The sequence below is a fragment of the Silurus meridionalis genome, chromosome 9 (assembly GCF_014805685.1).
Source record: "Silurus meridionalis isolate SWU-2019-XX chromosome 9, ASM1480568v1, whole genome shotgun sequence".
NCBI classification, from domain to species: Eukaryota; Metazoa; Chordata; class Actinopteri; order Siluriformes; family Siluridae; genus Silurus; species Silurus meridionalis.
The window spans coordinates 19,809,543-19,822,128 of NC_060892.1; the positions used below are offsets into that span (position 1 = coordinate 19,809,543).

Below are 12,586 nucleotides of genomic sequence, written 5' to 3' on the forward strand. Positions count from 1 at the left end.
TTCCCTTGGATCAGTACCAGCCCTATAGTGTTTTTAAAATCCTGAAGATGAAATGACATGGACTGCTGATAGCACTGTGCTTTATATATACAGGACACTCCTCTGTGTGTAGGACAGGTTCCAAGCCCCCTAGTGGATGCCCAATACCTCAGACTGCATTGAATAGTATATGCATGATATGGATGCAAGCATTGGGACACCTGACTTTTCCAGCCATATCTGTTTTTTTCATCAAATTGTTACCACAAAGTTGGAGGCAAACAATTGTATAGGATGACTTTGTATTGTATTGGATGTGACGGCATTACATTTTCCTTTGCAGATCCAAACCTGTTCCAGCATGATAATTCATGAAGCTATTGTGTACACTACATGGGTTGGAGATGGATGTTCTGAAAGCACATAAAAATCTTTTGGTTGTTTTGATGCTGTTGCTGTTTTTGTTCACATTTTGTGTTTATATTTACAAATACAAATGTTTACAGTTCTCTTTTGCACATTGTACTGTATAACACATTATACGGTTACGATATCAGTTTACTGGTGGCACTATTCTGTATTTTTTGTATCTGTCATACACTGTCTTGTGTTGTCTGTTTGCACAGGGTTGCACACGATGCACTTTATGTGGAGAAGACAACTTACTTTAGTCCTTAGCTCTGTGTTCTGTTATGTAGCTTTATGTTGTGTGATGTAGCTCTATATCTTTTTTCATGTAGCACCAGGGTTCTGGAGAAACTACGTTTCATTTCGCTGTGTACTGCATCAGCTATATATGGTTGAAATGACAATAAAAGCTTTTTGACTTGACTTGACTCTTGACTTGATTAAGTGTCCACAAACATTTGTCTATATAGTGTATAATGTTTATAGGTATGATAATTTGTATATTAGGCACAATAATATATTAACTACAAAAGCATCATTATTCTTATTATTATTCAAAATAAATAATACATTAACACGAGCACTGCGATAACACGCGGGATGATTTGGTAATCTAGACAACTACAAAGTGGATAAAAGGATGATCCATGATTATATTTTTCACATAAGCAAATTTAGTATTTTTGGACTATTCTATTCACATTTTATCAGATTATAACCAGCTGTGGTTAAATAAAACTATGATAGCAGATTCAGATGGAACAACAGATTGTGAAACTACTTTCAGTAAACGGGGCTACTAGGTGTACAGTAGGGGGACTAGTATAAAGGGGTGTCCCAGTTACATCTTACTTTAAACCTGAGATAATTTTTCTTGCACATCATTATTAACCCATATAAAAATTAAAAAATCCACCAATTAGAGTTAATTAATGAATACTATTGTGCCATTTAATTGCATCTTAATTGACAGAATTTGACTAAAACTGAGGACAGACATGTTTAATGGAGATATTTCTAAATTAATTTTAATGTTAGTCGTGTTTTGTGAGCTTAACAATGTTAAAATTAGAAATGTAACAAATCTAAAGAGTGAATAAAAAGCTTTAAAAGTAGATAACCTTTAGAGCACACGTTGCCATTTCATAACCTTGAAAGAAGAAAAAGCAAAATCATCTATTTATTATGCTTTTAAATAATGTGTTTGGATGCCAAATTATTATTATTATATTATTATTATTATTATAAAACTTGCACGATTTATGCAGCGATAGCTTTGGATAAATACTAGACTCCTATTAGTTGGTCATTTACTTGTTGTCTACAAATTTATATATTACAGCCTTTCTTCTGATTTGAATTGGTTCTTCTTCATAGACTGGTCTGCATTTTCTTGCATTATTAAGGCAGTGGAACAAATGGCATTGAAAAACCGTATTTAAATGCTCCTACTGAGGGAAATATGGCATCCTTGGCAGATAAAACAACATTTGTGCAATCTGAATGGCACATTCCGTAAATCTACTAAAGCACTTGCATAACCCAACTCTGAATACACGTAACTTACAATACACCCTTGCAGATATAGGCAGAACTTTTTAACTTGATTCAGCAACTCTAAACACGGCCCAGTGAGTGCAGCTGTAAGACAAAATGAGAATTAATTCACAAGGTGTAGTTACAGCAAAACCCTGCGGAACTGTTATTCAGTAATAACCTTTAAAAGTTCAAGACGATAACGTCTAATTATTTAAGAAAAGCATCTGAATGAATACAGATGCCTCTTCCAATAGGTGGTGAAGGTTTTATATGTGGTCCGTCCGTCCGTCCGTCCGTCCGTCCGTCTGTCCGTCCATCCTTCCATCCATCCATCCATCCATCCATCCATCCATATATCCATCCATCCATATATCCATCCATCCAACCACCCTTCCACCACCCACCCACCCATCCACGGTGGGTTCTGTTAGTAATAATAAGGAAAAATTAAATGTGACCATGTTTATATAACTTTGTCGGCCAGCAAAACATATATATATATATATATATATATATATATATATATATATATATATATATATATATATATATATATATAAACATAAAACACCTAAAAAAAAATTAAGTGTAAAATGTCATAAATGTTATAATAATTTATAATTTTTTTAAATATTGTTATATTTACATTACATTCAGTTTCTATTATTCCAGCATTCTGCTGCCAGTTCAAAGCAATTTATTCAAACTTGCATAGGAGTTATTTACAGTGTCTTGTTTGCATCAAATTTGTAACTTTATGATTTGTCTCAATGGTGATGGGGAAGGTTTTTACTGCTGGTGCTGTTGCCTGTGCTACTAAGGGACATGATATTTCAATGGCAGATAGGGTAACCCTCATATCATGCCATGAAAAGGGTAAAAAGATCGCTGCCATAGCTTATGCTATTGGCTTCAGTTGGACAACAGTATGGATATTGATATGGGTAATGTTCACCTTTGGTCCATTGAGCACATTGACGTCATCCATTTTTTTCTTTAAACTAGCATAAATAATAGTGTAAAGAACGTGTACAAAACGACTTGAGCGGGGGTATTTTATTTTATGGAGTGTCTATTTTTTAAAGGATTTGTTTAATTAGAGTAGTGAGTCTTGAAATGAATTAATGATGTAAGGTGATGTGTATATGTCTTCTAATCTGTGTGATATCTGAGGAATGATTGGTTGAATGATTGTAGGATTAACACCATCTACTATAAATCCAATAGTCAGTGTAACCTGATAAGTTTTTGGAATTGATCCAAACAAGGTCAATCAGGGTCAAATGTCTGAAAGGTATAGACCTGTAGGCAGGGAAAGTATGCTCTGTATTTGTTTTAATTTGATGTTGTTTACTTTAAGGTGCTATCACCAAAACATTTCACATGATCTCCATTTCATTCAATGCAAGTGCTCCAGGGCTATACCAAGTGTCCGGAATGTTCTAGATTCAGTTTTAATAGCAGTTAATTTTCATTCATTCCAGATTGTTTTTCCTAATTTTGATTAATTTGATTTTTAACATGTATTGTGTGTGTGTGTGTGTGTGTGTGTGTGTGTGTGTGTGTGTGTGTGTGTTTAATAGAAAGAGAAAGTCAAGAAAAAATGCAGAAAGACCAAAAGACCAGAAAAGACAAGACAGAATATAAACTATGTTCATACAAAACAAAGAGTAATCAAGAAATGATAGAAATTCAGCTTAATAAAATCATTTATTGTGCTCCAGAAGAGTAAGTCCTATTTAACCAGAAATAAAGACATAATGACAAATAATCTACATTACAACCGCCCTCTGATATGGTTCCCATGAACAGGCATTCTGATCGTCCCTTTGAAGCTTAGATAGAACAAATAAAATAAAACTAAACAAAGAAAAACAAAAATAAAAACAAATAGTAAATGGCACTCGATGTTGTAATACATTCAGTCGTGAGGCTCATCCTGTTGATGGTGTGTGAGATTGAGCCTTGCGGCTCTCCTCGGTAACTGATGTTTCCCAGCTCTCACCTTGGTCCTACATGCAAATATATGGAACAAATCCTCAAAGGAGCCCTGGTATGAACGGCTCATTAAATGTGAGCGCTGCTCAAAAGGAGTCTCGTTTGGAAAGGAACTCGGGGCAGGGCTGCTTTGCATATACATACCTGCATTGATTGAGCGAGCGAGGATGGGCTTTACTTAATGTTCCAGCTTCTCCTGCGCTGTATTTACTGCACTGCTCTGTGGGAACTGAGCGAACAGGAACGCAGAAGCTCAGTGGAGGCCATGTTCTAGAAGGGAACATCATGTTTGGGATTTGCACTGTAACACAGGTCACCTGGGTCCTGGGACAACAGCATCATTTTCTCCTTTTTTATTTATTTATTTTGAAGTTTTTTTCTCTGTCTTATCCTATCTCTCACTCTGTCTCTCTTCACTGGCAGTGTGCCTGTGTGTCACTGTGACTTTTCTAAATAACCCATATCTCTCTGAAGTCACAAGCGCTTTAATTAATCACTCCTCGACAGCACAGCATTAGTCATAGGGCTCTCCGATTCAAATACATTAAGGTCAATTGGAAAGTGTGTGTTGGGGAGAAGGAGTGGGCAGTATGCATGGGCAAAAAAAAAGAAAGAAAAACATGGTCTAATGTACAATGATTATGATATCAATATTTATCAGGGTAGAAGTCACGGCTTCAAGTTATGAAGCAGTATGTTTGGTAATCTTTGGCTTCCTTGTTGCACGAATTATAAACTGAAACCAAGTTTGCGTTGAATGAAATTTACGTTATTGGCTATAAAAATAAACCACCCCCTTTTTTTAGATATCGAGTCATCTGAAACAAACGCGAGAGCCGATCCAAGCACAGCAGGCAGGTCCAATGCTGTAAGGTTTTCTTTCTAATTTATTTCTATGCTAGCCACACTATTTATAATACATTCATACATTTACCTGTCACGATGTCTGTATATAGACATTCCAATGTTCTAGGAAACCCCTTTACCATCATTAAAAGTTATTTTTATTTTTTTTTATTAGTGGCCTGTCTTATAGCCGTAATGCAGGACAGCACAGTTGTTACCTTTTCCCATCAATACGAAACAATCTGACAGTATTTGTGTCTCTATAAATAATCTCATCAAGAATTTGATTGCTCACTAGCATTGTAAAATAACTGTGCAAACTTCTTTCCAAGCTTTTTTAAAATAATATATTTCTAAATAATATCTTTATACACATTTAATGAGATGTATATGACATGGCAACATGAAACAATGGTAAACAGTTGTTCTTGTTTCTTTTTGAAATGGGAACAAATTGATCGCTGGAACTAAAGGGAACTAAAGAAATGTCAGACCACACAACGGCTGGCGACTTCACTGGAGACAATATGTTTGGATAAATACAACAGAAACCGTAGCTTCATGTCGCACAGGCACACAGAGAACGATCTGTCGCTTGCTGCTTTGCCGCTCTCCAGAGGGATGGAAAGCAACTTGTTGTGTTGTTACGCAAAAGGCTTTTAAAACCTGTACTTTTATAAGACCTACAACTGATATTTGGGATCAGCTGTCATACCGCCCAAGACTATTAATCGACAAGATTAGGAAAAAGTCAGCCATTCCTGCAGCAGCTATTTCTACCCTCACAAATGCATGGAGGATTATTATTATTTTTATATATAAATGGCTCTCAAACAAATCCAAATATTATCAGCATTTGACAGGTAACTTCTCAACGGTGCTAGAGGAGAAGTTGAATAGGGGCAAACTGAACACTGAATGCTGATGAAGACAGAATGCGTAGTTGCAGCAAAGGATAAACAGTAAGACTATCAAAAAAAAAATATAAAATAAATCTAACACCTATCTAGGAATGAGAGCAATGATCTAAAGAAGAGCGAAAATGAAAGTGACAGACATGCTAATCAATATGAGAAATGACTTTTGAAGGTGTTTCTAATGATAGAGTGATGTACTATGGAAACTGATCCTCTACTCGCATAGCTCAGTTGATTTTTTTGCCTTCATATTTATTTATTTATTTATTTATTAATGTACTTATTTATTCATCTGGTTTTTTCCCGACGCCATCTCGCCACCTGCTGTGATCAGATGCAGGAGAAAAGAAGATGAGAGGGCCTTCAAATCTATACTGTCAGCAAAGCCTCTCAGTAACAGGGAGAAATTTAGAAACATTCATTGTAGGGCTATGGGGGTCCATCTCGATAAATGGGGATGAGCAAAAACAAACAAAACAAAACAAAAAACTCAATGCAGTCAATCTCATTCAATATAAAACATTATGTAGAACGATTCCTGGCAACTTAATTTATTGGGGCTTCTGTTTATGGAGAATTCCTGATAAGTGTGTCAGAGAAATGTGCTACATGATGAGGATTATTTTCTAAGGTAAAAGTGGATAAAAGTGGTAAAAGTTTATAAAAATAAAATAAATAAATAAAAGGAATGGAATACAGCAAGCCCAAACAAGCAAATTAAAGAAGAAGAAATAAAAGAAAATAAAAAACACTATGATTATCCCACAAATGGGATCTCAAACAGCAACTGACTCACCACTATTAAAAAGTTTTACCAAGACACATTGTACAAAACTAGTCCTTATAACCACGTTCACTCAAGCTATTTGTGAATGCACTCTATGTAGCATATCCCTGCCCACCCCTTTTAAATTTCCCCACCTTCTTTTGGGAACTGTCGCCTTTGTCCGGCGCCAACGTATTTCCGATTTTGTTGGAACTGTGAGCCAATCGGAGCAGTATATCCTCAAACAGATCCAGTGGGAGATTTTTTTTTTTAATAAAGACTTAATCAGCAGAACAGCCACCAAGCAGATAAAATGTCATGCGCTTCGTGCTAAAAAATATCCAGCTTCCCCTTTTTTGTCCTCCATCCAGACAGCACTTGTGTGATGAAGCTATATCTGCCAGAAAACCGGTGACACTCCCACCCCGCTATAATGAACTGCTGGCAGATTCTCCAGTACTGATGCCCCAGAGTCAGAGCTTAAACAGCTTTGCGTACATATCTAGATATGTAAATAGATTCTATACAATAAAAGTGTTCCCCAAAAAAAATTGACCAAAAAAAAAAAAAAAGATTTCAAGACATTGTGCATATTCTTGAGAAGTTCCAACCATCTTTTTCCAATTATGTTCTATTCCATATCTTACAATGATTCCATCTAAAGGAGAGCACTTGCCTAAAGTAAGTAAGCAGCATCTCCTGTTTGCTCCAGAGAGTACTCAACAATCGAGTGCCTCTAGAAACATCAAATTTTCTTTGATTTACACAGGGCCTCCCACACACCCTCTAGCCACAGCCTCTGTAACTCTTTCAAGCCAACCTGTAGTGATATTTCTAGGTCAAGAAATAGGCCTGGCTTCCTTTGTCCCTTTTACCAGGATAAAAAAAAAAAAATCTGTGTTTGTTGTATTTCATTAAATCTGAAATTGTTCCGCGATGATCTCTTCATTTCATATTTCTAATATAAAACGATCTTTTTCCTCCGAATGGAGACAAAAGAAATTCCATGGTTTATTCCATGTTCTGCAAAAATGTATTAGCACTGATATGCTTCACCAGTACCCAAATCCTTTGCGAATATGTGTGTGTGCATGTGTGTGGCTATACTCTGGTCGTGGAGTGCGAATGGGGGTGTGGGTGGGGCAGTGTGTTGTTGTGCTGCACTCCTGCGTAGCTGTTGAACGGATGCAGTGGTCCGAGGGCGCTCGGGATGGTGCTGGGCAAGACGGTGATGGTGTTGGCGCTCATGAGTGGTACATCGTCAGGTGACCGACGCATGGCTAAGGTGTAGTCAGGTGGACAGCTGCTCCTCAGGACGAGCGGACACTCACGCTCCAGCTCGCCGCGCTTCATCTGCAGAGACATAAGCTCCTCGTCAGGGACGGGTGCAAGCTGACTGGTGGCGTTGGTGCGCTGAGGGCTTCCGCGCCTGTGCCCATCATGCCGCCGCTTATCCTTTTTGTAGTAGAGTGCAGCAAAGGCTAGGATGTTGAGAAAGAGCAGAGAAGCTCCAACGGCGATGGTGACACTCAGCTCAGTAGAGTAGTCACGCTGCTCCACCAGGAACGGCTGGTTGTGGTTCTGGTTTGGGTTTCCGTCCTGTGTCTCGGTGGGGAACGGGGTAGGGAAGGGCCTCTTGGTGTTGGCCGGCATCTTTTTGGGAGTCCGTGGGGTCTCGTCTGGCGCAGGCACCTTAGTGGTGGTGCTGGTGGATGAGACTCCCTGTGTGACCTCGTTGAGGGTGTGCAAGTGCGGAACAAGCTCGAGCCACAGGTTGACCTTGTTGGCCCTGTAGTGTTCCTTGACGCGGGGTTTCAAGCCGATGTGCAGATACAGCTGCTCCTTCTGGTTGTACCTCGTCCACGCCACCTCCTCAAAGCGGTTGGGTTTGGTGTGAATAAACTTGGTGTCCTGTGGCACCGGTTGGTTGGGGTCCCTGCAAAATGAGAGGCCACAAACAATGAATATAACATTATGTGCACTCTTTACATTGCAATAAACACATCTTTTCACTAAAGCCTGGCATACAGACATATGGACCACGTGAGTGCACACAGTCATCTGCCTGCGCTATAAAATATGACAGCAATTTATTGCGATCCTGTGTGATATGGCAGTGCTATGTTCTATTCTATATAAAAGTCGTTATCGGTCATATAGTCCCTCTGGGCTTGTGTGGTGGGGCTGGGAAAAGGCTACGCTGACCCATTATTGCTTGAAAAAACATTTGCTGACATGGAGACATGCTTAAAGGCAACGGGCAAGAATGTTTATGCGTTCTCAGTGAATATGGCTGTCTGCTGACATCTGCCCCTGTGTTCTAATTAAGAGGAAAGAGGCAGAGAACAGAAATTGCACATTTGCCAGTTACACAAATAGATTTTCCATCCTCACTTGTGATGACATCTTGTATGGCAAAGTCAAACTCACACTAAATTCACCCCGTTGCCAGCTTTACCATCATTGGATAAGATCACATGTAAATTATAAAAAAAAAAATCTAATTATTTATTATATTCGAGGACAATGAATCAGATTAGAGTCAAATTCTATAATATATATTTAAATTATATCAATAATGCTTTTAACTTTAAATACATTTTATACTGTGCATCTGCTTAAATTTCATTTAAAGAATGACTTTTCAAACTTCTTACACACCCAGTCTTAGCAAAGTTGGTCCAGTATGTCATGACCACCGCACTGAGCATCACGTCATTCTTGGAGAAGTTGCAGGGAAAGAGTTCGGTGGGTCCAATCATAGGCAGGCCGAAGACATAAGGAATCTCGTCTCCATGAGCTGCATCCGCCCACGCGGGGACCTGCTCCGTCTGGCAGTGGTGGTAGAAAGCGTAAAAGTAAGTGGGCGAGCCGAAGCTGGAATGCAAGTCGGCCGTGGCCACAGCAGGCGCTACCCACTGGTGGTCAGTGAAGAGCGCCAGCAGTGTTTTCCTGCGGGTCTCTGGATTGTGCCGGTCAGCCCAGTCTGTGTACATGAACTTGATGGTCTCGCGCAGCACATCTTTGCCCTCAGGGTATCCGTACAAGTCGTCCACAAAGCTGGACACTGCATAATCAAAGTCATTTGCCTGCACACCACTATCTCCGTCCACCACCAGCTCGACAAACTTAAGACCCTCACCCTGGTTTACACCTAACATAATGTCATAGTTAAGGAACTCGCCCTGCTCCATGAGAATTTGCGGGTCGTCCGGGATCACGTCGCCGTCGATGACCGGCCCGAAGGCAATGTGGTACCGTGCTGGCTGTATGTCCTGCTCCACCAGTTCCTTGTAGTCCTTCTTTTGCAGGCACTCGACCAGTTCCATTGTGTCATGATAGTCGCATCCCACCTTCCGTGCCAGCATGCGAGCATATTTAGCTGGTTGGAAGCTCACTGCCCAACTGGACAGAGCTGTCCCGCTCTGAGCTATGGCTCTCTGAAACAACCCTGGGAGACAAAGATTATAAATTAATAACACTGAAAAACACTGTTAACAAACAAAAAACATTATGCAGAGAGATGAAATAAAACTCATAGGCAGGGACATTCCACGCTTTATCGTTTCAATGAATTGTGCAAACAACAGATTTGTTATGACATTGTTAATATAAATGATAGCTTTTAGTAGAAATGATGAGGCGTAAACACAATAAATGGTTGTCATGGAAACGCCATGCAAATCAATTAATGCCAAGAGTGTGCTGAAAGAGAGAGCGGCATAGTGTGTTTAACACCTGCCAAAAACCCCCAGTATTTAGCAAATATTTGCAAATAAAATCATACAACACCTCACAAATTCAGCATTGCATCATGCTTATCATGAGGACATGAATATTTAAATATGCATTTTCCTGTTTAACCACTCTTGCCTTTTCTTCAGCTCCCCTGACTACATTTGACGACTGTGCTGCATTTTATAAAAAAGAAAAGAAAAGAGGAGAGAAGAGTAGAGGAGAAGCAAGAAAAGAAAAGAGAACATGAGAGGGAAGGGAGGGAGAGGATAGAGGAGAAGGAAGAGAAGAAAAGAGAAAAGGAGAGAAGGGGGGTGGAGGAAAGGGGAGAATAAGGAAGAGGGGTAAAAGGAGAGGATAAAAGATGAGAGGCAAGGAGAGGAGAAAAAGAGAATAAAAAGAAAATGAGAGGAGAGAGGAGAAAAAGAGAAGAGAAGAAAAGAGAAAAGGGAGGGAGGAGAGGAAGGGAGGATAAAGAAGAGAATAAACGAGAAAAGGAGAGGAGAGGAGAAGAAAAGAGAAGAAAAGAGAAAAGAGAAGAGAGGAGCGGAGAGGAAATGGGAGATGATTGGAGAATAGAGAAGAGAAGAGAAGAGAAGAAGAGAAGAGAAGAGAAGAGAGGAGGAGAGGAGGATAAGGAAGAAAATAAAAGAGAAAAGGAGAGGAGAGGATAGGAAAAAGAAAAGAAGAGGGGAGAAGAGAAAAGACGAAAGGGAGAATCCAGTGGCTAATAGGTCGGAGTAATACTTTGCTCTGGAAGTTGTGAGCAAGAGATATCATTTATAAAGGCCAGAACTTGTGAAAATAATGCTTTTAAGCTGATTTTTGAGTAAAAATGAAACGATGTAAATAAAATTTTTCCATAGAACTGACCTCACAGGTTACTCTTCTAAAAAAAAAATAGCAAGAACTGATAAACGCTAAACAATTTGATCTAATGCTGGAGCATGGAGAGGCTATGACCATTATGGGGTATAAAAGATAACTATTTATAGAGTCATCCTCAGATAGAGTGGCACCTCTCCATATAATGGGCAATCCCTCCATGTTTTACAATCTTTGCAAGATAAAAACGAGGCAAATGAATGCTGACATACACAAGCCAGGAAATGCCTTAACATGCAATGAAGCAGAATTTGGGTCATTAAATAAAGAAAATTGCATTATAAACAAAAAGTTGTTGTCACTGGAAATACAGCAGGGCTCTAATGTTGTATTCAAAATTTAATTATTGGACTGTGTATATGACATTAACTATTATTTAATTTGGGGGCACCAATAGCAGTTTGCAAGAATAAATATATAGCTGGCTGTCCCTATAGGTGTATTTACAAACTCAATATTCTACTCATTGCATGTGCATTATTTCAAAGAGGGTGCCTATAATTTGGAAGTGCACTACCGGTAAGTATTTCTCTATAGAAAACCATAAGTAGAGTAGTAGAGGCAGGTGATAAATGGATGTATTATTGTAGAAACAACATACACACACACACACACACACACACACACACACACACACACACACACACACACACACAAGGATGTATCAGTATGCAATGCTTTTGCTGGAAACAGAACCACAGAAGGTATGGATGGGTGTTGGTGTGAGGACTAGTCATTGAGGACCGCAGCAGATTCTGCAGATTCTAGTCAGCAGGTTATTTGGATGAAAAGAGAAAGATGAATGAAAAAGCCCTGCGGGAATTTTCCTCTGGGAGGTTTCGAAAGCATATGATGCATATAGCAAGTATGTTGTGTTCGAAAAGAAAGGAAGAAAAATAAAAAAAAATACACACAAAAGTCCATGCAAAAACATCGAAAAAAAAAACTAAAGTTGCGAGCTCAGCACTGTACCTTTGGTTGAATTGCTCCAGCGGTTGCCTTCAGAGTAATGGGACAGCGTGAGCAGGTTCACGCACGACGCCCCGGCCCCAGAGCCGAAAACTGTAATGCGTAAAGGGTCACCACCGAAGAAGGCGATGTTTTCACTAGTCCATCGCAGGGCTTGGATTTGATCTAAGAGCCCATAGTTGCCTTTGGCCGCCTGGTCTCCTGTGCTCAAAAAACCTGTGAAAAGAAAGGAAAGAAAAACACAGCATGATTTAATGTTCGTTTAACACAAAGCAAAAGCGGTAATGCAAATGAGCTGTGTGCTAATAACATCAGAGGGAGTTAAAAAGATTCTTGTATTCATCCTCCTGCCATTTTTTTGCTCTGCGCTGTTCGGGCTTGTGTACGGAAGCGAGATGATGTGGAGCGGACTCGCCCCCTCTTAACATCCATTAATTGTTGTTATGACAGCTGGCCACCTCTGGAGATCTTAAGTAACTATCTCTTAATGGTTGTTTATTTCATGGAGCTCATGATTGCCTGACCTCCCTGACAGAAAAAAAAA

General features: G+C 39.3%; 1 protein-coding gene across 4 annotated transcripts in view; it reads right to left on the reverse strand.

Moving 5' to 3' along the window:
- Positions 1 to 5,936: 5,936 nt before the first annotated feature.
- The window catches only part of nlgn1 (neuroligin 1), a 269,206-nt gene continuing 262,556 nt past the window's right edge, over positions 5,937 to 12,586 (reverse strand). For all 4 annotated transcript variants that reach the window (XM_046858117.1, XM_046858120.1, XM_046858118.1 and 1 more), the window contains 3 exons: positions 12,046 to 12,258; positions 9,115 to 9,904; positions 5,937 to 8,389 (listed from right to left, as the gene is read on the reverse strand). In XM_046858117.1, coding sequence (XP_046714073.1) covers positions 7,555 to 8,389; positions 9,115 to 9,904; positions 12,046 to 12,258 — 1,838 coding nt within the window. In that variant the 3' untranslated portion in view covers positions 5,937 to 7,554. The remainder of the gene's footprint in view (positions 8,390 to 9,114; positions 9,905 to 12,045; positions 12,259 to 12,586) is intronic.